A 26,562-nucleotide genomic window follows, 5' to 3' on the forward strand; every position below is an offset into this window, starting at 1 on the left:
ACAATACAATACCAAAAGTATGATCCATGAAAGAAAAATTTGATGAGTTGGACTCTATTAACATGAAAACTTCTGCTCTGTTAAAGACACTGTAAAGAGAATGAAAAGACAAGACGTAGACTGGAAGAAAGCATTTGCAAAACATTTCTCTGATAAATAACTTGTGCCAGAATATACAAAGAATTCTTAAAATTCAACAATAAGATAATAAACAACCCAATTTAAAAATAGGCAATAGTTGGGGCATCTGGGTGGCTCAGTTGTTAAGCGTCTGCCTTCAGCTGGGGTCATGGTCCCAGGGTCCTGGGATCGAGCCCCACATCGGGCTCCCTGCTCAGTGGGAAGCCTGCTTCTCCCTCGCCTACTCCCCCTGCTTGTGTTCCCTCTCTTGCTGTCTCTCTCTCTCTGTCAAATAAATCAATAAAATCTTTTTAAAAAATAAAAATAAAAACAAGCAATAATATAGTAACCAGGAGAGGCAATGGGCGGGGGGGGGGTCTTTTTTTAAAAATTTTTTATTGTTATGTTAATCACCGTACATTACCTCATTAGTTTTGGATGTAGTGTTCCATGATTCATTGTGCATAACACCCAGTGCTCCACGCAGAACGTGCCCTCTTTAATACCCATCACCAGGCTAACCCATCCCCCCACCCCCCTCCCCTCTAGAAGCCTCAGTTTGTTTTTCAGAGTCTGGGAGTGGTGTTCTTAAGGATACCGATTGTGTTCTGCTTCTTGATCTGGGTGCTGGTTCCGTGGGTGTGATCACTTTGTGAAAGCTCATCAAACTACTGTTATGATCTATGTACATTTTGTACATAACATCATACTTGAATAAAAATTTCACTTTAAAAAATAAAAAATATAAATGGGCAAAAGATCTGAACTGCTCACCAAAGAAGAGATACAGGTGGCAAATAAACAAATAAAAAGATGCTCAACATCGTATGTCCCTAGGGAAGTTAGAAGTTAAAATGAGATACCAGTACCCACCTATTAGAATGGCGAAAATCCAAAACACTGACAACACCAAATGCTGGCGAGGATGTGGAGAAACGGGAACTCTGGTTCATTGCTGGTAGGAATGCAAAACGGCACAGCCCCTTTGGAAGACAGTCTGGCAGCTTCTTAGAAAGTTAAGAAGTCTTGCCATATGATCTAGCAGTTGGGCTTCTAGATATTTACCAAAAGGAGTTGAAAACTTACTTCCACACAAAAACCTGCACCTTCATTCATAATTGCCCCAAATTGGAAGCCACCGAGATGTCCTTCAGTAGGTGAGTGGATAAACAAATTATGGTATATCTATAGAATGAAATGTTATTTAGTAATAGAAAGAAATAAGTTATGAAGACACACAAAGCCACGGAGGGACCTTAGATGCATATTGCTAAGTGAAAGAGGCCAGTCTGAAAAGTCTACATAATGTATAACGCCACCTGGGTGACATTTTGGTAAAGGCAAAACTGTAGAGACAGTACAAAGATGAGTGGTTGCTAGGGGTTGAAGAGAGAGGAAGGGATGAATAGATGACAGCATAGGGGATTTTTAGAGTGGGTACAACAATTCTTTATGATACTATCATGGTAGATACATGGCATTTTGTATTTGGTAACTGTATATAACGTACAGAAGGAACTGTAATGTAAACTGTGGACTTTGGTTAATATTGGTGTATCAACATAGTTTCATCAATTGTAACAAATATACCACAGTAATGGAAGGTATTAATAAAAGGGGAAACTGTGGGCGGGAGGGAGTTGGGGGGTCAGAAGGAGTATGTGGGAACTCTGTACTTTCTGTTCTTTTTTTTCTTCTGTAAACCTACAACTGCTCTCTACAAATTGCAGTTTATGAAAAGAAAAAAAGAACCCATTTCTTGACCCTTCTTACGTCAACTGAAATCCAGCTCTGAGTTTCACGCGTCCTTCCAGGAGCTGTCCAGGAGCTCAGAGATTTTCATTTTCCTACCACAAACCTTCCCCCAGGTGGTTGCCTTATTAGCATGGAGGCAGTGAGGGGAGGGAACAGTATACAGAAGGAAACACATTAATAGCACATAAATTGTCCTCTACTCGGTGGCCTTAGGAACGGCTCTTGGAAAGCTTGCATTCTGACCTGAATCTCTTCCTTTGGTCCCAGGAAGGGAAATGCAGGAGGAAGGAGGTCTCTGGGGCAACCTGCCCACACCGTGGGTAGTCAGAAATGACCTGTATGACACCTCCGAGAACTGACTCACTGGGAGGTTACAGTAGATGTGATTTCCCCCAAAGCCTGAGGAAGATCCCCTATTGCACATGTTTGGGTGGGGCTTTTGGTTTGCAGGGCACATGGGCACGCTCACATGTCCAGGGAGAATCCATCGGGGCCTTGCTCCAGAGGCTGGAGTTGGAACCATTTGTATGGTGAGTGGGCCACTGTTGCTAAGTTGAAAGCCCAGTAGAGGAAACAGTTACAACATAGGCGTAGGGGGAACAGGGGTGGGAGTGGGCACCCAACCCAGCCTGCAAGGCAGGAAGGCTTCCCGGAAAAAGTGACTTTATAAACAACGACAGAAGAATGCCTATTAGCCCCAGCAGAAGCAGGGGAAGGTGGTGGAAATGTTTCAGGCAGAGGGGGTCCAGGCAGGGAGATGTTCATTATGGAGAGGGAAGGTGAGGGTATGAGACTGGCCAGGGAGGAAGGGCCCAGACTTCTCAGGGTTCTTACAATCCAGGTTGGGGGTTGAACCTTGTCCTAAGGCAACAAAAAGACCATTAGCTTTAAGGGACAGGGAGGGAGTGATAATCAGATGCACATTTTGGGGGACAGTTCTGCATAGGATACCAGGTCTATGCTGTGAGCCCATCTATGTTCGAAGAAAATGCATGCGTGTTGTAGGTATGCATATGGGCATATTCATGCATGAAAAACGACTGGAAGGATTACAAAGTCAGACAGGTGGCAAATATCCGTGTGTTTGAAAAAGGAAAATGGGGTGCAGATCCATGGTCAGGCTAAGAAAAACTTTGAAGAGTTATTCTGTCCACTTAGGTATTGCACGAGTCTTTAAAAACATTTTTATTGAGGTCTGGTTTATATGCAGCGAAGTACACACATTTTATCGTACGGTTTGGTGAGTTACAGAAAATATATATACCTGTTCAGGCTGTTCTTAGCAAGAGATAGAATATTTCCATCATCCCAGAAAGTTTCCTCATGCCCATTCCTGGCCAGCTTTCCCTGTACCAGCCAGAGGCAACTGCCATTTTTATTGATTTCACCGTAGGTTACTTTTGCCTGTTGTAGAACTTCTTGTAAATGTAGCCATGGAGTATCCGTCTTTTGTGTCGGCTTCATATGCACACCATGTTTTTGGTTTTCATCCATACTGTTACTTGCATTAGCAGTTTGCTTTTTTGTTTTGTTTTGTTTCTTGCATTGCTGAGTAAACAGGTAAACATGTACCAAATATGTTTTCACATTCTCTGTTGAGGGACTTGGTTGTTTTGGGTTTGACGCCATGATAAATGAAGCTGCTATGAACATGTTTGTACAAGTGTTTATGTCAACATATGTCCTCATTTGTTTGGGGCAAGCAAGTAGAATTATTGGGTCAAAATGGTAGGTATTTGTTAACTTTACAAAGCTGCCTAACAGGTGTTCAAAGTAGCTGCACTATTTGATGTTTCCACCAACAACGTACGGCTATTCCATATCCTTGCCAATTTGGTATTGTTAATCTTTTTAATGTTAGCCATTCTAGTGTAGTGTGATCGCATTGTGGTTTTAAATCTCCATTTCTCTGAGAACTAATGACGGCGGGCATATTCTCACATGTTTACCAACCATTTGGATATCTTTTGTGAAGTGTCCGTTCCTATTTGTTCAATTCCAAGATGCAAGTCATTTGTCGGATATGCGTATTGTGAATATTGTCTCCCAGTCTGTAGTCATTCTGTAATTTGGTCAATTCAAAAATGTTATATAAATTGAATCATACCGTAGATAATCTTTTGGGATTGGCTTTTCCAGTCAGCATAATCTTCTGGAGATTCATCCTGTTTGTGGTGTATACCAATAATCATTTCCTTTTTATTGCTGAGTAGTATTCCATGGTATGGATGAACCATAGTTTGTTAAACTCTTCACCCACTAAAGGACATCTGGGTTGTTTTCAGTTTGGGGCTATTATGAATAAAGCTGCTATAAACATTCATGTATAGGTTTTTGGTGAACATAACTTTTCATTTCCCTGAGATAAATGCCCAGGAGTGCAACTGCTGGGCCATATGGCAGTTCTAATGTATGTATTTAGTGCTATAAATTTCCTTCTCAGAGCGCTTTAGCCATGTCCCACAACCTTTGATATGTTAGATATTCCTTTTCATTCTGTTCATTGTATTTTTGGATTTTCTTTGAGACTTCTTCTCTGACCCATGGATTATCCAGATGTGTGTTTAGTTTCTAAGTGTTTGGAGGTTGTCCTGTTATCTTTCTGTTTGCTTTCTAGTTTGATTCTGTTGTAGTCAGAGAACACACTCTGTATGATTTCAGTTCTCTTACATTTGTTGAGGTTGGTTTTTTAAAAATCTTTTATTGTTATGTTAATCACCTTACATTACATCATTAGTTTTTGATGTAGTGTTCCATGATTCATTGTTTGTGTATAACACCCAGTGCTCCATGCAGAGCATGCCCTCTTTAATACCCATCACCAGGCTAACCCATCTTCCCACCCCCCTCCCCTCTAGAACCCTCAGGTTGTTTTTCAGAGTCCATCGTCTCTCATGGTTCATCTCCCCCTCCGATTTCTCCCCCTTCATTCTTCCCCTCCTGCTATCTTCTTCTCCTTCTTCTCCTTCTTCTCCTTCTTCTCCTTCTTCTCCTTCTTCTCCTTCTTCTCCTTCTTCTTCTTCTTCTCCTTCTTCTTCCTTCTTTCTTCTTCTTCTTCTTTCTTCTTCTTCTTCAACATATATTGTATTATTTGTTTCAGAGGTACAGATCTGTGATTCAACAGTCTTGCACATTATGGCTCAGGATATGGTCTGTCTCGGTATATGTCTCATGGATACTTGAAAAGAATGTGTGTTTTGCTGTCATTGGGTGGGGTGTTCTGTAAGTGTCGATTAGATCCTGTTGGCTGTTGGTGTGACTTAATTCTTATGTGTCCTTGCTAATTTTCTATATAGTACCTCCCTACATTGTTGAGAGAGGGAGGTTGATGTCTCCAGCTATAGTTATGGGTTTGTCTTGTTCTCCTTTCCATTTTGTCAATTTTTACTTCACGTAGTTTGCAATGTCATTGTTTGGGAAATCACATTTAGGATTGCCATGTCTTCTTGGTGGCTTCACCTTTTTGTCATTCTGTCATGTCAGTCTCTGTCTCTGGTAATTTTCTTTGTTCTAAAGTGTACTTTTTCTGATATTAATATAGCCACTCCTTTTTTTTTTTTTAGTAATGTTTACATGGTATGTCTTTGCCCACTTATCACTTTCAATCGGCTGGTATCATATTTGTGAGTTTATTATGGACAGCAAGCCATTGGGTCATGTTTTGCAATCCACTACTGATCTCTGTCTTTTAATTGATACATTTAGCCCATTTAAATTTAATGTAATCATTGATATGTTAGGGCTTAAGTTTGCTTTTTTATTTTTTGTTTTCTGGGGTCTTTTTTTGGGGGGGTCTGTTTTTGTTGTTGTTTCTTGGTTTTTTTTTTCCCCTGCCTTCCTCTGGATTACTTGAAAAACTTTTAGAATTCATTTTGATGTATCTGTAATGTTATTATATACATCTCTTTGTATAGCTTTTTTAATCTCTGCTCTACCTATTATGTGTTATATACATGTCATAGTTGAATGATGTCATCACTTTACAGTTCTAATGGAGCGTAGAAGCTTTACTTCCCTTTAGGCCCCTTTACCTTTTCTCATTTATAATATAATAGTCTTAAGTATTTACTCTGCATACCCTTAAACCACATCAGGTGATGGTATAATTTTTGGTTCAACCATCAAATATAATTTAAAAAACAAAGGAAGAGAAGGAAAGCCTATCGTATTTATCTAGATATTTGCTTGCCATGTTCTTCCTTCATTCCTGATGTTTCAAGATACTTTTTTTTTTTTTAATCATGCTCTTTCTGTTTATAGAATTTCTTTTAGGGTAGCTATGCTGGTGACAAATTCCCTTAGCTTTCCTTCATCTAAGAATGTCTTAATTTCTTTTTCATTCCTGAAAGGTATTTTCTCTGGATGTAGGATTCGGGGTTGGCTGTTCATTAAGCACTTGAAAAATGTTGTTCCATTCCTTTAGGCCTTCATGACTTCTGATAAGAAATCCACTGTCATTTGAATTGTTTTCCCTCTAAGAGAAGGTGGTATTCCTCTCTTGCTGCTTTCGAGATTTCTTTTCTTTGTCTTTAGTTTTCAGAACTTTGACTGTGATGTGTCTTGGTGTGTATTTCTTGGATTTATCCTGTCTAGGGTTCACAAAGCTTCTTGAACCTGTAGTTTTATGTATTTTGCCAAACTTGCAAGTTTTCAGCCACTGTTTCTTTGCGTACTTTCCCCGCTTTGCCCTCTGCCACTCAGACTCAGATGATATGCATGTTAGACCTTCTCTTAGAGCCCCACAGGTCCCTGAGGCTCTGTTCATTTTTCTCTAGTTGGTTTTCTCTCTGTTGTTCGGCTTGGGTAACACTGTTGTTCTGGATTCAAGTTCATTGATTCTTCCCTCAGTCCCCTCTATCGGCTGTGGAGCCCGTCCACTGAGGTTTTTATTTCAAGTTATTGTATCTTTCAGTTGTAGAATTTCCACAGCTCTGCATTCCTATCTTCTGTTTCTTTTCTGAGACTTTCTTAGTTTTTATTTGTTTATAACTGCCCATTGAAGCATTTTTAATGAAGCTGCTTTAAAAACTTTGTCAGATAATTTAAACGTCTGTGATTTGGGTGTTGCCACCTCTTGATTGTCTTTTTTTTTTTTTTCACTCAATTTATAGAATTCTCTTCATTTCATTCCTTGTCCTTGGTGTGACAGGTTATTTTCCATTGGCACCTGGCATTTGGGGTATTACGAGAGTTAAGAGGCTCTGGATCCTATTTAAACCCCTGTTTTAGCTGGCTTCCTCTAACACTTCCCTGAACGGAGAGGGTACTGCCTCATTACTACCAGGGGAGGGTAGAAGTCCAGGTTCCATTCTCTGCTTCCATTGACAAGGAGCTGCTCTTTATTACTGCTGGGTGGGGTGGGAATTGTGGCTTCCAAATAGACTTCCATGGATGCCTCCCTGCCTGGGAGGCACAAGGGTGTCTCATCACTGCTCCATCAACACCATGGGATAGAGGAAGTGACCTCACCACCACTGGGCAGCAGTGAAAGTCCTGGCTCTCACTAGGCTTCTTTGACACCACCCTAGTTGGGGGTATCCTAACTATCTGGTGGGGCTGGAAGTCCAGCATCCCTGGTGGTCCTCACTGACCCCGTGGGGTGGTAGGGGGCTCCTTGCTGGCAGAGAAGATGAAAGGCCTGGCTTTCTCAGACACCACCCATGGTTGGGGGAGGAGGGGTCTGGCACCTCATTGGAGCCCAGCCAGAGCGAAGTTCAGGCCCCCCATTTGGCCTTTGCTTGTGGAGATGGTGCCATAGTTCTTTCTGTGGCGTTTGGCTGGGGTAGAGCGGTTATTCTCTAAAAGTTTTGTGTCTTGCTAGGCTGCCTCTTTGCTGAGCCTTTGGCTGGAAAGACCAGGATTTTCTTGGGGCTTTTGCTGTCTCTGCGCATTGGTGTTTTCCAGGTTGTTGGCACCTCAGGTCCAAGTCTGGGATATATGAGGTGAAAAGGAAATCCTTTTCCACCATGATCACCACCATGTCCCTTCTTGTTCTCAAGGTCCTTAGCCTTCACTCTCCTTCGTATGTTAGTCTTGTATATAATGTCCGGGGCTTATAGTTGTACTTTGCAGGAGGAATAGGGACAAGCACATCTACTCCACTTGGCCAGACCATTGTCTATTTTTTATATCCTTTACACCTGTTATTTGTGTGATCAAAAAGTAATGTATAAAATATGTTATTATACAAATGTTTTTAGATAAAGTAAAAAGGGTATCTAATCTTGCCTCTCGGATTAACACTTGGCAGGTAGCCCTATATATTTTTTTTAGATGTAAAGATTTTTTATTTTTAAGTAATCTCTATGCCCAACATGGGGCTTGAACTCACAGCTCTGAGATCGAGGATCTCATGCTCTACTGACTGAGCCAGCCAGGTGCCCCTTTTTAGATGTAAATATAGGACTTTAAAAAAACATAATTGGAAGCATCTGGGGATCCTTTTGGTCACACTTAGCAGAAATGAACTTGTGCTGGGTAAATTAAAAAAAAAAAAAAACTTAGCAGAAGGATATCAGGGTATCTTATAAAATCCAACCAAGCAAAGCTTCTCGAAGGAGTAGACTCTCCCTCACCTCCTTTTCTCTCCTCAGCCTATTCCATTGATCAAGCATCCAGAAAGGGGACACATCCGCTTGGGGGCCAGGCTTTAAATCAGCCATGATGCCAGCCCCGCCCACCTTCCGTAGAGATTTTGGCCAGGACTGTAGATTGGATTTGCCAAATCCATTTCCGTCTGATTTAGACATGATACCCAAACCATACCAAATATGGGTCTTCAGTGTAGAGTGTGAGCTTTTCTGTGTCGTTGTGAGTGTATTTGGTGAGACTGGGGAAAGACTGCATCAGCCCTAATATCAGTGAATAGCCCCTCAGAGTCCCAGGGAGTTCTAGACGGGGCTAACTGGGACTCTCAAAATCAGTGTCTGTTTCATAAAAAGTTGTAAAAACCACACCTGGCCAAGTATCAAGACGAGTTTCTGATTTCAGTTCCGTCCACAAACCTTGATGATTTCTTGTTAGAGAAGTTTCTCTTGCATCAATAAACCATATTCATGGATGGGATGGAGAGGAAGGACGTGAGAGATTTTCTTTCTTAAATAATTGGCAAGAGTTTAAAGAGAGGGAGGAGAAGGAAGCTGATGAAGGTGGATGTGCTGGTGTCTGAGATCAATGACCCGCTGTTGGAAGGATGGAGAGCAGAGCGGGGTGCTGAGTGGTTTTCACTCCGGGAGGGACGGGATAACAGATGAGACCAGTCTGTGCCGAATCTGTTCCAATGGTAAGGCATCTGGACGTCAGAATGCTCCATACAATCTTCTTTGCCTGAAACTACAAAATAGTCACTGTCTTACAAACTGGAAATGATCCTGCCGAGAGTGAGCAGCCTGTAATGAATGCAACTCATCACGACAACCGCCATCTTTGGCCACATCCAGAAAAATCAGAAAGCTGCCTGTGTATGTGTAATTGGACTTCCTTGAGTTTTGACATTTACATTTATCGGTCGCTTTGTTACCGTGCAAGCATTTGCTGGCAAACAAGACAGGCTCTGCATTTGAAAGGCGGCAGGATTAAAACAGCCTCCGGAGCCTGGGAGTTTATACCTTGGTAAATTCCTGTAGTCTTTCTCTTGTTCCCCATCTTGGCAAAAATTTCAGTTTGCCCGTCTTAAGGTCCCCTTTATCGCACAGGGATGCTAAGTTGCTAGCACATGCCAGGAAAGGCCATTCATCATTTGCCAGCGAGAGAGCCCTCTATGCCTCACTCTTTTCATCTGTACAATGGGGACAAGAACGTGTCTGCCTCCTATGAATTAATTCGGAGAAAGAACCTAAACAGTGCCTGGCACATAGTAAGCCCTCAGTTAGCATTAGCTGCTATTATTATAATCATTATAGGCGAAGGCAGCGTGAGGCATCCTGTTTCCTTCCAGATGATTCCCTGGGTAGAAGGCAGTCAGACAGAACTGGGTTCACATGGCTCAAATATTCCTGCCTGTGCTACTTGCTAGTTGTGCGACCTTGGGAAAGTCATATAGCCACCGGGACATTCCTCATCCTCGTGTGTTCAGAGTTTTACAAGGTTGCTCAGAAGGAACGAGATCGTGGGCTTCAAGCCCTAATAAGCGGTCTCTGGCATAGAGTCGCACGCACATTGTTGAGCATCTTTCTCCTTCCCTTCCCTCATCTTATTTCCTCTTGGTCCTGACCACAGCGCTGGTCTTCCCGAGCAGCCCGGCGCCCTTTCCTTGGTAAAGAAGGGCGTGAGCAAAAGTGAGAAGTAAGCGGAGGCTTGTATATCTGTTTCCTTGGCAGTTCTCCCTTTTTGTGCCCGTCTGACCACCCTGCTCCCTTCCTGCTCCCCACACCCCCTCCAACCATCACTGCTTACCCTTTCCCGTTTCCTCCCTTCTGTTTCTCTGGAGTCCTTCTGATGTCCACCGTCCACTGTCGCCGCTGTCTTGGACGCATCTGTTAGCTAAATGTCCCTCCACAAATCTTGCATCTTGAAGAGTAAGCTAGGCCAGTGGAGATGAGCCATCCTAACCCATGGAAAATGAATCACTGGCAATGAGAATTCAGGTCACTTGTGTGCAGGATGTCTTCGCTGGAAGCCTCAAATTATAACACAGAGGCGCAACCACATACTCAGCCCTCTGAGTGTCTAGAAAACAGCAGGGATGATTTCCTGTGAACATGGCACAGGAAAGAATGTGGGCTTTGAGAGCCCGGCCAACTTTGGATGTGCTTCCAGCTTGGATCATAGGAACTGTGACCGCAAGAACTTGGGCAAATACATGGCTGACTCTCCCCGAGCTGCAGGGATTGTGGATGACAATGATTATGTCATGGGGTGATTATTATGGTCATTAAACTAGGCAATCCAGTGAGAGTGCCCCCCCCCATGGTGTCTGACACAGAACAGCCACTTGGAATAGCCAGCCAGTCCAGTCTGTCTGCCTGCCCGCTCTCTTTCCTTCCTTCCTGTTCTCTAGGCTAAAACTTACAGAGAATTGACATTCCTGTGTAATTTTGCAAAGGTGTCAATTAATTATTTCTTTATTCCTTTTTTAAAATTGTGGTAGAATATGCATGACGTGAAATTTACCATTTTGGGGATGCCTGGGTGGCTCAGTAGGTTAAGCGTCTGCCTTCTGCTCAGGTCATGATCTCGGGGTCCTGGGATCGAGTCCCACATGGGGCTCCCTGCTCAGCGGGGAGCCTGCTTCTCCCTCTGCCTCTGCTTCTCCCCCGCTTGTGCTCTTTCTCTCTCTGTCAAATAAATAAATAAAAATCTTAAAATAAATAAAATTTACCATCTTCATGTTGGTAAGTGTATGGTTCAGTGGTGCGAAGCACATTCACGTCGTTGTGTAAAACTAAAATTCTGCACCTGTGTCCCCTCCCCCAGCCCCGACAACCACCATTCAGCTCTGTCTCTATGAATCTCATTACTCTGGGTGCCTCATATACGGGGAATTGTACAGTATTTTTCTCTTCGTGACTGGCTTATTTCACTCAGCACAGTGTCCTCAAGGTTCCTCCATGTTGGAGCATGTGACAGGGTTTCCCTTCCTTTTTAAGGCTGAAGAATATCCCATTTTGGTAGACACCATATTTTATGTATCCATTCACCTGTCCGGGGACACTGGGGTTTCTCCTACTGTTTGGCTATTGTGAATAATGATGCCGTGAACACGGATGTAGAGGATCTATTCCAAGTCCCCGCTTTCAGTTCTTTTGGATATACACTCAGAAGTGGAGTTACTGGATCATATGGTAATTCTATTTTTAATATTTGGGGAAATCGCCAGCACCATTTCACATCCCCACCAGCAGTGCACGAGGGTTCCCATTTCTCCTCATCCTCACTAACACTTCTTCTTGTTTTGTTTTGTTTATAATAGCCATTGTCATGGGTGCGAAGTGGTATCTCGTTGTGGTTTTGGGTGAAGATTTTTTTATTTGTTGATTTGAGAGAGGGAGAGAGAGTGCGCACAAGCGGGGGAGGGGTGGCGGGGCAGAGGGAGAGGGAGAAGCAGACACCCCCACACCCCACACCCCCCAGCTGAGCAGGGAGCCTGACAGACGTGAGGCTCGATCCCAGGACCCTGAGATCATGACCTGAGCCGAAGGCAGATGCTTAAACGCTCAACCAACTGAACCACCCAGGCGCTCCTTACATTGTGGTTTTGATTTGCATTTCCCTATTGATGAGTGATGTTGAGCATCTTCTCATGTAGCTCTTGGCCATCTGGGTGTCTTCTTTGGAGCAATGTTTATTCAAGTCCCTTGTCCATTTTTTTAATTGTTTTTTGTTGTTGTTGCTGTTCTTGAGTTGTAGGAATTCTTTATATATTCTGGATATTGACTCCTCATCAGATACATGGCTTGCAAATATTTTCTCCCATTCTGTAGGTTACCTTTGCCCTCTCTTGACTGTGGTGGGCAGAGTTTTAGATTTTGATGTAAGTCCACTTTATCTGTTTTTATTTTGTTGCCTGTGCTTTTGGTGTCATTTCCAAGAAACCATTGACAAATCCAGTGTGAGGAAGTCTTTCTCTTATGTTTTCTTCTGAGAGTTGTATCACTGAAACTCTTTACATTGAGGCTCTGATCCATTTTGAATTAATTCTTTGATACTGAATATTTCTGTCTCATAATAGCATATGTATTTCCATTTATTTGCCTTCTTTTGTGTCCCTCCAAACGTTTTATTTCATCAAAATTTTGCCTATTTTTAAAGCTTATTTTCTCTTATTATTTTTTTCTTGCTGTTATAGGCAGGGTCTTTTTTTTCCAATGCAACTTCTGTTTTTTATTCATATAATGGAACAATAATTAATTTCTGTCTTGTACCAAATTTCCATATTTGTACCAAACCACCTTACCTAATTCTCTTTGTGGTAGCCATGTCTTTGGTTGATTATTTTGGGTTTCAATATAAACATTTTGAAGGTGAAAAAACTTTGAGTTATGCCAGCTCTTTAATCGGCAAAGGTAGAACTCATCGTGAGCCTCAATGAAGGAAATGACATGTGACATATAAACTCTCAGAAACTACCTCACCCACACACTCATTGTGAAGCTACTCGAAATGCTCCAGCTGAGCAAGACATGAATCAAAATAAAGAACTCATAACTAGGGATGGCGTAGTTTAAAAACAAAGAAACAAACAAACAAAAAAACCAGCAAGCAATGAAGTAAATCAGTCTTAAAGCTGCTGCCTCTGCCCGGACCAAACACTGCCATTTTCACAGTTATTACGTTTACTGTGAATGTCAACAAGAATTATTGAAAGAATTGTGATGTAGTGTAAAAGTAGTTAATACAATCCGGTCCAGATCTGTATTTTAACAGAAAATGTAATTTTACAACATTGCAATTAAGAGAAGGGCTAAAATCACAGGTTCAGAAACAATTTTTTAAAAAATATAGAAATTCTGGGTGCCTGGGTGGCTTAGATGGTTAAGCGTCTGCCCTTGGCTCAGGTCATGATCCCAGGGTCCTGGGATCGAGTGCTGCATCAGGCTTCCTGCTCCTTGGGAGCCTGCTTCTCCCTCTGCCTCTCTCTCTCTCTCTCTCTGTCTCTCATGAATAAATAAATAAAATCTTTAAAAATAAATAAATAAATTACTAGACTTTCAATAAAAAGTAAATTATAAATATATATAGAAATTCTCCGGGGCGCCTGGGTGGCTCCGTTGTTAAGCATCTGCCTTCGGCTCAGGTCGTGATCCCAGGGTCCTGGGATCGAGTCCTGCATCGGGCTCCCTGCTCAGCAGGAAGCCTGCTTCTTCCTCTCCTTCTGCTGTCCGCCCCCCCACCGCTTGTGCTCTCTCTCTCGCTGTGTTTCTCTCTGTCAAATAAATAAAATAAAATAAATTATATAGTAATTCTAGATCCCGATCTTGGCTAGGAAAATTTTGAATCTGGATTAAAATGAATGATGTTGTCAGAAAACCTAAATTCACAAAGTTGACACGTGAAGAAGTTGAATACTTACACGGTAACTTCAAAAGAAATTTAGAAACGGAGTCTAGAAATAACCTTGAGGAAAAGAGCCGAGGTCTTACTGATGGACAGCAGAGGTTGACTCCCACCAAAGCAAGAGGGTGCCATGACTCCCCTGGTCCTAGGCTCGGAGTCTAGTGATAGATTTGCCACTTTCTAATCTGAGCAAGGCCCTTCCCTGCTCAGAGCCCTCATTTTCTTATCTGTAGAATGGGAAAGTTGCACTAGCTGGCCTCCAGGATGCTTTCCTAGTCAAATATAGTCTAGTACTTGTATGTCTTTGAATAATAGAAAACATTCCTTTTCAAGCCTGACTGCAGCAGAATCATCCAGGGAGCGTTATATTTCTTGGCCCAGTCTCAAAGCTATCTGGAAGTGGGCCATAGAATTGCTTATGCGAAGAAACCACGCTGATAGCTAATAGATAGCCTTTACTGAATGCTTATTACATGCCAGACACTTTTTAAAAACATTTTTCATTAATTTACATTCTGGTTTCTCCTCAGATGGTATAAGTGTTTCTCCTTTTACTAAACATTTTCCATCAACTCATTGTGTGCAACCTTGATCCCTAGTAGACCCCAAGAACACAGCTGGCATGCCCTGTCCTTTTAGGTGATGGTCTCAAATGCAAACCAGGCTTCGACTTTTTATGGTAACATTTGGTCGTAGGTGTCATCAGTGTGCTCCAAGATATACTAACTACTGACTTCTAGATTGCCATCAAAATGAAAACACAGTTTAACTATTCTCACAGAGGGCCCCCAGAGACCCTCCAAGAGCCCCAGAGATTCTCCACCGTAGTTGAGGAACGTTGGGTTGGGGGGAGGCAGCTAGCCCTGCATTGGCCCCACCCACCGGTAACTAGGAACTGTGACCACACGTGAAGTGGGAACTTGACACCGGGTCATGAAGGACAGCAGGGCATCGAATAACTACCTGGAAATATGTTCAAGGGATATGTAAGGCTATGGAAAGGGCTTTAGAACTATGGAGGCCGTCCACCCAGCTTCCCCCCATGTTAACAACTCACGCGACTTGGTACAGTTACCAAAACCACGAAATGGTCGCTGGTCAATACCGCTCACAAAATTGTAGACCTCGTTAGGGTTGTAGCCATTTTCCCCCCATGGACGTCTCCTTTTAGTTCCAGGATCCCACGTTGTGTCTCCTCAATGTCCTCCAATTGCGGCAGTTCCTCAGTCTTAGCTTTTATGACCTTGACATTTTGGTGAGGACTGGGCAGTCCTGTTATAGCATGCTTTCTCGTGATTCAGTCGTGGTTATGCATTTTTTTTGGGGGGGGGGGTAAGAATCCCGCAGAAGTGACATTAGGTCCCTCTCCATGCTTCAGGGGAGATAGGATCTTGAAATATCTTATTCCTGGTAATATTACCTGGGATCATGAGGTTAAGGTGGTGGTGGGTTTCTCCACTGTGAGATTATTATTTTTCACTTGTAATCAATTAATTTCTTAGAGGAACTACCGTGAGACTATGCCACTATCCTGTCCGCTCTCAGAATTTCATCCAGAGATTTTAACATCCATACTGAGGACGGTTATTACTGTGGTGTTTGCCTAATGGTGATTTTTGTATTTTTCTCATTCTGGCCACATTTATTAATTGGTATTCTGTCATAAAGAAGATCTGTTCCTTCTTCATTTATTCTTTTCTTCAACTGTTTATGACATAAGTGTAGACTCATGGGTATTTATTTCATTCTACAAATTATAATCCAACACTTTCATTATTTATTTTGTCATTAAAATTGTCCTGGCTTTGGCCACTGGAAGCTCCCTCAAGCTGGCTCCCATATCCTCTGCCACTCCCGTCCCTTTTCAAGGAATGACTTATTTTCTGGCACTATAAGATGTTCCAGGTTCATCTTCAATATTTCCTGCCCTGGTCTTGGAATCGGCCATTTCTCTAAGGAGCCCTGGTTCCTTTGAGTGGAGAATGGTATTTAGAAACCAAGACCTGGGCACTAGGTGTGCTCATTGCTACTGGGATGTCATTTCCTGGCTCTCTCAGCAGAGCTAGAAAATATATGTATGCATTTTAATGCAAGCAGACACACATCTTTTTCACTTCTGTATGCATCTCTGTGTAAATACATTAAAAAAAAAAAAAAAACACGAGTTCATGCTGATTTCTCCAACTCCAGTCCAATAGAGTTGGTTCATTCTAGATTTCCCACATTCCTTATTTGTAACGTCTTTCTCCAACAGTGAGAAGCTGGCTCCCATTACCTGTATTTACTTATTTTCTTAGTCATAGCACACGCGTAAAGAAGTCTCTGGATTTTAAACACACGTCCCTATGGCAAACAGGTTTAATAATTAGAAAACAATGTTTCTATGTAGTTCTCTTTGTCTTTAGCCTTACAGTATCCACTCAAAATACCATTTTCCAAAGTTCCTCGGTTTAATTCTTTCATCCCCTGTGCCTTCAGTGCGGTTATGTTACTCATTTATAATGAAGTTGGGTTCCCTTGTTTTGTTTGGATTTTTGTTCCCCTGCCCCCCCCCTGCAATCCCAGTTGACTTGAGTTATTCTAATGTGGGGTATGTAAAGATCTTGCTTTGGTTCTAAGAGTCAAAGGGATACCCTAAAAATAGCCCCAAAGAAGTGGGGCCTTTCTTCCTCCGCATCTCATTCTCCTCTCTTTTTCACCCCTTTCTTACCCCAGTATCTTTAGTTTCGGTTGTATCTTTCCTGCTTTGATGGTGAGAAACTTTAAAATTAGGTCGCAGGAGGGATTCTGCCTTGAACAGTCACATGGAGAAGAGCGGGGGCCAGAGAAGGGAGGTCAAACCGCAGGGGACCATAGGCAGGGGCAGAGGGAGGAGTAATGCAGGGCCGACCCAGGCGGGATCAGTGCAGTGCCTTGGGGCCTCTGTGATTCCCACCTGTGGAACTGAGGCTTCACAGCATGGGCCTGGACTATCCCAGAACAGCAGGGAAGCTGTGCGGGTGCCAGCCAGAGCCTGGAGGCACATGCTTCTCCCCCATGAGAGGTAGGCCCTCTACGCCTGCCATTCCACAGTGTTTGAGAAGTGCTCCGAGAAAGAAGCGCCATGTGGGGGCTGCCCCAGGACAGTCGGACCCGGGCAGACCTTCGACTAGTCCCGCACGTTTGGGAAGATGACCCTGTCTTGCATTATGTGGTCAGGTCAACATGTGAAGAGGAGGTCTCCCTCTGTGCCCTCTGCAGTCACTGCCTGCCCCACCCCCCCCCACCCTGCCAGCTCCAGGCCTCCCTGTTCTGCTCAGGGTCCCCAGTAAGGACTCACCCCTACTGGCTTGGAAGAGGAACTTGGAGACGGGGGCAAGCCCGGCTGTTGAATGTTTCCACACAGCCCCACCGGTGGGTGAGGGGCATTCCCATTCCAGGCAGCAGCTGGGATTTCACAATAGAGACTCCTCTTAGAAGGTGCTTAGGGAAGCCGGGCCTTGCCTGCCAAGTGTTTGAGAAAAAGGCATCGTCCTTGGGGAGGGAGGGAGTGCCACCTTCTTCCCTCTTCATCTCCGCCCCAAAGCCACTAGGGTTCTGCTGACAAGTCACAAGAAACAGCTGATGACTGACTCATCAAACGGAAATGAGGGTGCCAAAGGACCAGGTGTTGAGCCAGGGGGCGCTGGGTTAACCTCCAGGGCAGCTCAGCTGAGCATCCCCCTGGCTGGGCTCCCACCTGCCTTGGCTCCCAGGGCCCAGTGCCTTGGGCAAGTCCAGCCTCTCAGAGCAGCTTGGGGCAAACTCAGGATGCCCGGGGGCCGGGCGGGGGGGCGGGGGGCTGGCACACCAGGAACTGTGCCCCGTGCCCTTGGGGATACCTGGCCCGTCCGCGGAGAAGGTCTTGATTGTCTTCAGTGAACCGCGGGGGCCACTGAGGCCAGGAGATGGGAGTGTCAGGGGCCTGGGGAAGGGAAGGAGTGTGGGCCAGCAGGCGTTGGGGTGCCGGGAAGGCTGCTCACAGAAGCCCCAGGACACTGTGTCCTGACCCCCTAAGGATAGGGGTGCAACAGAGGCAGTGTTGGCTGAAAACGTTCATTTGCATTTTGTGTTCACAGTGGGACGCAACAGGGCAGGGTGACTCATCCCTGCCTCGTGACACAACCCACTTGTCCCTTGCAGCAGGGACTGGGCGGAGGGAACTTCAAAGCCAGTCCGTGTGGTTCAGCCCTTGCTCCAGGCTAGAGATCGCCCAGTTCAGCAAGTAGTGCGCTTCTGTGAGTCCTGATTCCCTCCCTGGAGGGTGGGCGGCTAGTGTAGACCGACATGGGGGGCTCAAGATCCCTAGCAGCTGGGAAGGTAGGTCTTTTAAAGTAAGATCATGTCACAGCTAATTGAGTCTCCATTTGGGGGGGTATGAACACAAATTGGTTTTCTTTTTCTTCTGGTAACTGGCATCTTGACTGTACTGAGAGCGCCCTGTAGTGGCCAGGACCAGACTCCCTGGGTTCCTCTCCTGGCTTTGCCACCTCTTCGCTGTGTGGCCTTGGGCAAGTCGTCTAGCTTCTCTGTGCCACAGATGACCCATCTCTCCATCCGACTCCCCAAAGGTGACCCACCCATCAGCCTCCTACTGCTAACCTCCCCTCCTCCGCCCCCCACCAGCCCTCCAGGGCCAAGTATCAGCAAAACAGCTGCGGTCCAGCTTCTGTGGCTAGTTCTCACCTGCCCCCCTCCCTACAATGAAGGACTGTGAAATGAAGGACTTGAGGCAGGGCTGGGTGGGCAACATCTGAGCTCCCTCCAAGAAGCCACCCTGGGGCTCACGGGAAGAAATCGGCCTGTGGGGCAGAGGATCCGTTGATGCCATCCGGGCCAGCCATCCATGCCCCAAAGTCATCCTTTTGAAGGTGCCTGAGCTTCAAGCTCCTGCAACGGATCCTGGTAGCCCTGAGTCTGGGTAGGACTAAGCTGGAGAGAGTCTTGTATTGGGGCTCCACTGGAGGCAGAAGGCTGAGGCCTCATCACAAGGGCCCGTTCCCAGGATGCACACCCATGGCAGGCGAGGCGGGGACCGGAAAGCTTGGAATCTGCCCCGTCTGGCTCAGTGGCATCGGACTCATTGCCTGGGCTACCCGTGGAGGAGCCCACAGACAAAAGGCCCAAAGGTGTACCGGGAAAGTTGCCCTGGAAGGGCCCAGGGACATCTCTGGGCTGCCGGATGCTGCTCATGGAAACACCCAGCATGCACGGGCCTGAATCCCCAGTGAGAGGTTTTTCTGAGTTCAGTCTGCCACCTCAACAGCCGGGAGGTGGGGGACCTGGCCTTCTGTTCCAGTGTCTCAGTCCTGGGCGGGCTCGTCCCTGCACCCAGACTTTTGCACATGCTGTCTCTTCTTTCTGGAGTGTTCTTCCCCTCACTTCGTCCAGCTTCCAGGTCCCTTTGGGGAGGCTTCCTGACAACCTAGTGTGGGCTCCCCATTTAGCCTGCCCCCAGCACCATCTGTCTTCACAGCATCACCTTCTGTGACGACTTCTTTCTTGGTCTATTGAACTGTTCAGTGTTAATGTCTGACGCCAAGAAGCATGGCCCAGCAGGGACATCACTGAGGTGGGAGACCGCTGGACAGCTCACAGAGAGCTGATGTTTCCCGGGCTAGGGAAGTAGGAGGATTTGCCTACGTGGGCCCCCCGCAAGCCGAGGGTGCCAGTCATGCAGCTGGGTCCCTGTTTGGATTTTGCAGTTTTGCATGTCGTTTGCATGGCTCAGCTCTGAGCTCCGTGCTTCTGCTTGTGGTTTCCTGGTCTGTCCCCAGCTCCACAGAGTTGGACCACTGCTTCCTTGGCTCCTCTCCAGGGCCTGGCCTGACGGGCCAGCGACAGGGTCTGCCTGGAAGGGGTGAATGCGGGAAAGTGGGAGAGTGCCAAAGCCTGTGGCAGGATGGCTTTCGTGTCTCGAGAACACTCTGGGCCCATCCACTGTGGCGTTCTTCCCGGCGGTCCTCCAGGGTCGGCACCTTGTTAAGCCCATTTTACAGAAAAGGAAACTGAGATTCTGCAGCCTTCTCCCTGCCTGTCCCTGGGGCCTGGGGGGAACACAGAAAACACTTGCCACTGCCCCCGTCTACCTCGCAGCGTCCCGCCCTGACCCTCACTGCCTGCATCGCTGTGCCGTTGGGCCGCAGTGACTGTGAGCTCCCCACCTTCATGCTGTGCTCTGGGCAACAGAGCTACGGCAGGGCTGACCGAGCTGGGCTGCGGGCACCCATGGACTCTGCTGTCCGCTCTGCTAGGCCATTTGCTCCCCCTAGCCTGGGGCTCTCCCGGCTGACTGGTGTCTGTCCCCTTGCAGGCGATGACTCAGGATGCAGCCAGGGGCCACGACGTGCACGGAGGACCGCATCCAGCATGCCCTGGAGCGCTGCCTACACGGGCTCAGCCTCAGCCGCTGCTCCACCTCCTGGTCAGGTAGGTCTGGGGGGCAGGGGTGGGGCTGGTGGGGCCCAAGAAAGCCCCGGGGGCTACAGTGAGCACTGGAGTGCTTACAGAAGCCCACAGGTTCTGGTTCCAGGCCCGTGTGTGGGACCTCCCATGGGCCGGTGCTCGGCGCAGCACCTGATGGAGGGTGGCCCGTCAGAATGTGGCAGTCTGTCTGTCCTCCCCTGACATCTTCTTCCTCCTCCTCAGGGCTGTATCTTGCTTTCTCTGCATGTGCCAGAAGCACAGCTCCTTGAAGAGAGGTATCGGTCCTGCTTAGAAAAACCACAGCTGCTGACTCCAAAAGAACAGCTAGGAGTTTGTAGATGGCTCCCCCCAGAGTTCTGTTTAGTTGGTTTCTGGTTCCTTCCAGAGCCCCATCTCCTTTTTCCCTGCAGGACAAGGGAGAATCTCAGCCGAGCTTCAGGGAGTGGGAAGCTTCCTTGTTTCCCAGGACTGAGAAACGGGCTTATCTGCAGGCTGGGGCAATTGCATCTCTGAAGACTGGTGCCTACTTGTAATAATTTCTCATGCTTCTGAGATTGTTCGCATCCCATATCTCACTTGCCTCTCTAACTATCCCATGAGATAGGTAGCCACTGCTCCTTGAACTTACCTGGTTCCTTCCCTGGTTCCTCCTACCTCAGGACCTTTGCACTTGCTGCCTGGAACTCTTCCCTCAGAACAGCATGTAGCTGGCTCCTTCTCATCCAGGTCTCAGCCCAAGTGTCACCTCCTCTGATTGACTTTCCTTGGTCTTTGGGATTACACAGATCTAGATTAAAACTGCCTCTCACTGGCTGCTATCACCTCACACAAGTCACTTAACCTCCCAGGAACCCCACCTGCCTCGGCCATAAAGTGAGAGTAGCGACAACAGGAGCCACTTCCTGAAGGGAAGATGGGAGACTCAGTGGGGCAGAGCGTATGCAAGAGCCTAGCACCTTATCGGCACACAGTAGGTGCTCAGTAAATGGTAGTTTGCTTCCTGCCTAGGGTTTGACGGAGCCTAAGCGTATAGAATGGAGTCGGAGGGGGGTGCATCATTAAGTAAAAGAAGACAAAAATGTCTGACTTTGGCCAATTTTACAAAACCCCGTATCCACATGAAAATACTGTTAGGGTCTCCCCGACCTTGGAAGGAGCCGGTGCACCTGAAGGCGCGCGGAGCTCAAGTTCCATGAAACTCACGGCTGGTTCCCTTCCCGCCTTGCCCCTACTGCTCTGACCTCCAGTACGTGCAAGCGCACACACGCACACGGGCCCCCATGACCACCCCTTTAATTTCTAGGGGTTTGCCCTTGCTGACTGCGGGGAAACAGAGACCGACACAGTAAGGAAGTCTGGGGAAGTTACAGAATGACCAAGTGCCCACTCTGGCTTTCAAAAGATAAAGGGATGTAGCTTACCCCCTCCCTGCGCTCCCGTGCCAGGCAGTCCTGGGAAGCCCCATGGCCAGGAGAGACTTGCTCTTGCTTCCGGGAGGGGGGAGGGGGGGAGGGGGGAGGGGGGATGGGCGTTAGCCGAGGCTCTTCTCCTTTCAGCACTTTCTGCCTCTGCCCTCCTTCCCTGCACCTTGCAGGTTCTAGCACCCCTGTGGGAAACCGGGGGCAGGGGAGGCTGTGGAAGAACCGTAGCTTCCCGGCCCATCTCTGTGTCTCTTGCAGGACTAAGACACTTGTTTCGATGAGGCATGACAGAGATGACTGTTTTTTATTTTTAAATTTTTTTATTGTTATGTTAATCACCATATATTACATCATTAGCTTTTGATGTAGTGTTCCATGATTCATTGTTTGTTCATAACACCCAGTGCTCCACGCAGAACGTGCCCTCTTCGATACTCATCACCAGGCTAACGCATCCCCCCACCCTCCTCCCCTCTAGAACCCTCAGTTTGTTTTTCAGAGCCCATCATCTCTCATGGTTCGTCTCCCCCTCTGACTTACTCCCCTTCATTCTTCCTCTCCTGCTATCTTCTTCTTTTTCTTTTTTCTTAAAATATGTTGCGTTATTTGTTTCAGAAGTACAGATCTGTGATTCAACAGTCTTGCACAATTCACAGCGCTCACCATAGCACATACCCTCCCCAATGTCTATCACCCAGCCACCCCATCCCTCCCACCCCCCACCACTCCAGCAACCCTCAGTTTATTCCTGAGATTAAGAATTCCTCATATCAGTGAGGTCATATGATACATGTCTTTCTCTGATTGACTTATTTCACTGAGCATAAGACCCTCCAGTTCCATCCACGTCATTGCAAATGGCAAGATCTCATTCCTTTTGATGGCTGCATAATATTCCATTGTGTATATATACCACCTCTTCTTTATCCATTCATCTGTCGATGGACATCTTGGCTCTTTCCACAGTTTGGCTATTGTGGACATTGCTGCTATAAACATTGGGGTGCACGTACCCCTTCGGGTCCCTACATTTGTATCTTTGTGGTAAATACTCAGTAGTGCAATTGCTGGATCGAATGGTAGCTCTAATTTCAACTGTTTGAGGAACCTCTATACTGTTCTCCAGAGGGGTTGCACCAGCTTGCATTCCCACCAACAGTGTAGGAGGGTTCCCCTTTCTCCACATCCCCGCCAACATCTGTCGTTCCCTGACTTGTTAATTTTAGCCATTCTGACGGGTGTGAGGTGGTATCTCATGGAGGTTTTGATTTGGATTTCCCTGATGCTGAGCGATGTTGAGCACTTGTTTTCATGTGTCTGTTGGCCATTTGGATGTCTTCTTTGGAAAAATGTCCGTTCATGTCTTCTGCCCATTTCTTGATTGGAATATTTGTTCTTTGGGTGTTGAGTTTGATAAGTTCTTTATAGATTTTGGATACTAGCCCTTTATCTGATCTGTCATTTGCAAATATTTTCTCCCATTCTGTCAGTTGTCTTTTGGTTTTATGGACTGTTTCTTTTGCTGTGCAAAAGCTTTTTATCTTGATGAAATCCCAATAGTTCATTTTTGCCCTGGCTTCCCGTGCCTTTGGTGATGTTTCTCGGAAGAAGTTGCTGCGGCTGAGGTCGAAGAGGTTGCTGCCTGTGTTCTCCTTTAGGATTTTGATGGACTCCTGTCTCACGTTAAGTCTTTCAACCATTTGGAGTCTGTTTTTGTGTGTGGTGTAAGGAAATGGTCCAGTTTCATTCTTCTGCATGTGGCTGTCCAATTTTCCCAACACCATTTGTGGAAGAGACATGACAGAGATGACTGTGGATCCAGAGTTTTCTCAGACTCGTACTTTAGCAAGGAGCGCCCCCGTGCAGTCCCCCCGGGGATTCCCGCTGCTCTCCAAACCTGAGCTGAACTCGCCTCTCTGCCTTTCCAGCTGGCCTGTGTCTCAACTGCTGGAGCCTACAGGAGCTGGTCAGCAGGGACCCGGGCCACTTCCTCATCCTCCTGGAGCAGATCCTGCAGAAAACCCGAGAGGTGAGCGCCAGCCAGGGACCGAAGACGCAAGGGAAAGGTCCCCATGGAGTGTTGGTTCTGGGGTGCTTGGCCCGGCGTGGGGCTTGGCAAAGGCACTGGGAACCCCTGACTTTTCTGTTCCAGCAGTGCTTGTGGATTGAAGGTTTCTGACTAGAAAGGAAGGAGGAAGCTCTCCCGAATCCCTTTCCTTGAAAAGATCCATAAAAGTAGACACAGAAGAGAAAAGTGATTAAACTGAGACCTAACAGCAGGTCCATAGTAAATAGGCTTTTATGACTAAGAAGAGGGGTGTGTTTGAGGCTCAGCTGGGCTGGCCTTCCAGAACAGCTGGGAATCCCTACAGAGGATGCTGGCTCTTGTTTAAAGAATTCTTAAGTGGTTTTTTTTTTTTTCCCCTTTCTTTCTTTTTTTAAATACATGACTGAGTTGGAAGACATGTGACTGTCTCAGCTGTCCCTGGAAAGTCTTGTTTTATCAAGATGCCCAAGGTCCCAGTTCTGGGGCCCACCATTTACCTGGTGCTGTTAGACCCTGATCACAAGCAGACCAATTCAGAAAAGCTAAACCACTTTGGGGTATTTACTTTATAAACGCAAATATCAACTACCTTGTAACAATAGGGGAGGGTTTGTGGAAGGGATGGGGCAGCAGGTGTATTGGACACGTGGTCTGTTCAGGGTAAAGACAGGAGAATTCTCAGTTTGAGCCTGTGGAGCACAACACAGATGGTGGGGCTTTCTCTGCATCTTCAATGCCCACAAGTTCCAGAAGGGGCTGAGACCTTTAGCATGTTGACCAAAGAATTCTAAATCACGTGCGTATGTAGTGTGGCGGGTGGGTCAAAGAGATGATGCACCGGAGAATACATAGACCTTGGAAAAAAATATGGAAAAAATGTTGCCTCAGTTATAATAAAACAGATGCAAATTAAAACCATATGAGACAGTCTTTGCCTAGCAAATTAGCAAAAAAATTATAACGAGCAATACAAGGAAGGGTAGAGTGAAACCCGTGCTTTTGTATGTATGGCATATTAAAATTGGCACCATCCTTCTGGAAAGCAACTTGGCAATGAGCTTCAAAGATCAGAAATATGTTTATAGTCTTTGATCCACTGATCCCACTTCTTGAACTCGAACCTAGAGAAGTAATCCAAATTATGGAAAAAGGTAATGTGCACAAGTAATGTGCATTGCAAAAAAGATTTAAAACAGGAAGATGATAATCTCAAATGTCCAAAATGAAGCTAATAATAAATGACGGAGGTCTAGCAGAGGAAATATTATGCAGGTAATAAAAAGATGGGCATTATCCAACGGCATAAACAAATTTTAATGTACAAAAAAATTGCATCAGTGAGATTTATTAAATGGTTTAGTGAAAACTGACTAAACATTTGGAAAAATTCAGAGTGCGTTTCCTAGTGCATACCATACAGCAGATGGAATTCTAAGTGGATTAAAGATTTACATTTACGAAAATGAAGCTTCAGAGAAAAGAAGAAAAAAGATATATGAATATTTACATGATGTTTGCATGCCAAAGCAAAAACTTATACGGGAAAAAAGCTGAACACTTCTAATATTGGGACTTCAGGAAAAGAAATCTATAAAATTAAAAGATACGCAACAGGGGTGCCTGGGTGGCTCAGTCGGTTAATCATGTGCCTTTGGCTCAAGTCATGATCCCAACGTCCTGGGATCGGGCCCCATGTTGGGTTCCTGGCTCAGCAGGGAGCCCGCTTCTCCCTCTCCCCGCTGCTCATGCTTTCTCTTCCTCTCTCTCTCTCTCTCAGATAAATTAAAAAAAAAAAAATCTTTAAAAAAAAGATACCACAAATTTAAAAAATATATATTTATAACAGAAATAAAAAGGAACCGCATAACTAGGAGCAGGGGGAAAAGGCAGGCTTAGAGATGATGTAGCAAAACAAATTCATTTGTAATAATAATAATAATAGGTAAGAAGCATGAGGCGTAAAAATATACACACTGTGCTTTACACGTTTGCAGAGGAAAATACGTAGAGGAAAAATGGTGTCAGGAGAATCGTTGCGACATCAGCTGTGGTTGCTTTTGGAGGGGGGATATTGTGAGTGCTTTTTTTTTTTTTTTTTTAACTTGTATTTCCCAAATTTTTGCCTAGTGATTACATTACTTTTCCCCGTAAGAAAGAAAGAAAAGAAAGGCCAGAACGAGAAAGCGCTGCTCTGTTCTGCACCTGTGATGAGCCTCATGTTCCTCTCCTGTGCTGTCCACAGGTCCAAGAGAAGGGCACCTATGACCTTCTCGCCCCCCTGGCCCTGCTCTTCTACTCCACTGTCCTCTGCGTAAGTTCCAGCACGGGCCAGCAGGGGGAGGCAGGAGGGGCCCGGGAGGGGCGGCCTCACCCCTCCAGAGACAAGCCGGGACCCTTGAAACGGGTGTCAGCCCTCTGATGGCTTCCGAGCGGCCCCCGTGAGAGACCTCCAGAACTCCATGCAGGACGCCATGCTGCCTGGCACATCCGGGTTCCCGTGGAGGGCCTGCTGTCCACGGCCTGTTCACGAGGCGTGACGCAGATCCTGCTGAGAGATTTTCGGTCCACCCCATTCTGTACCCCAGGAGTCAGTTCACCCGGTGTGAGCATCCCGTCTTCACCAGACCGGTGGCACCAAATGACCGCACATACGTGGGAGCGCATCCACTTCCAGGCATAAACCTTTGCCTCCCGTGGGGATATGTAAATACAGGTGGTTCAGGCCCTGAAGACCGTTCCCCCAAGTGAGGGGCAGCAACGGCACCAGTAGGCTGACCTCCC

The 26,562-nt window shown here is 46.0% G+C and overlaps 1 protein-coding gene across 8 annotated transcripts in view; it reads left to right on the forward strand.

Moving 5' to 3' along the window:
• PIK3R5 (phosphoinositide-3-kinase regulatory subunit 5) overlaps positions 1-26,562 on the forward strand; it is a 65,985-nt gene that overhangs the window by 22,335 nt on the left and 17,088 nt on the right. For 5 of the 8 annotated variants that reach the window (XM_028124920.2, XM_028124925.2, XM_088027974.1 and 2 more), the window contains exons 2-4: positions 20,201-20,316; positions 23,663-23,763; positions 26,024-26,092. In XM_028124920.2, the coding sequence (XP_027980721.1) occupies positions 20,214-20,316; positions 23,663-23,763; positions 26,024-26,092 (273 nt within the window). In that variant the 5' untranslated portion in view covers positions 20,201-20,213. Of the gene's footprint in view, positions 1-17,966; positions 18,126-20,200; positions 20,317-23,662; positions 23,764-26,023; positions 26,093-26,562 lie in introns of all 8 variants that reach the window. The other 3 variants (XM_028124922.2, XM_088027973.1, XM_028124921.2) reach the window with 1 other exon arrangement.

Source organism: Eumetopias jubatus, unplaced genomic scaffold, assembly GCF_037043125.1.
Source record: "Eumetopias jubatus isolate StellerSeaLion01/CBP00866 unplaced genomic scaffold, mEumJub1_p1.0 scaffold_10, whole genome shotgun sequence".
In the NCBI taxonomy this organism is placed as follows: Eukaryota; Metazoa; Chordata; class Mammalia; order Carnivora; family Otariidae; genus Eumetopias; species Eumetopias jubatus.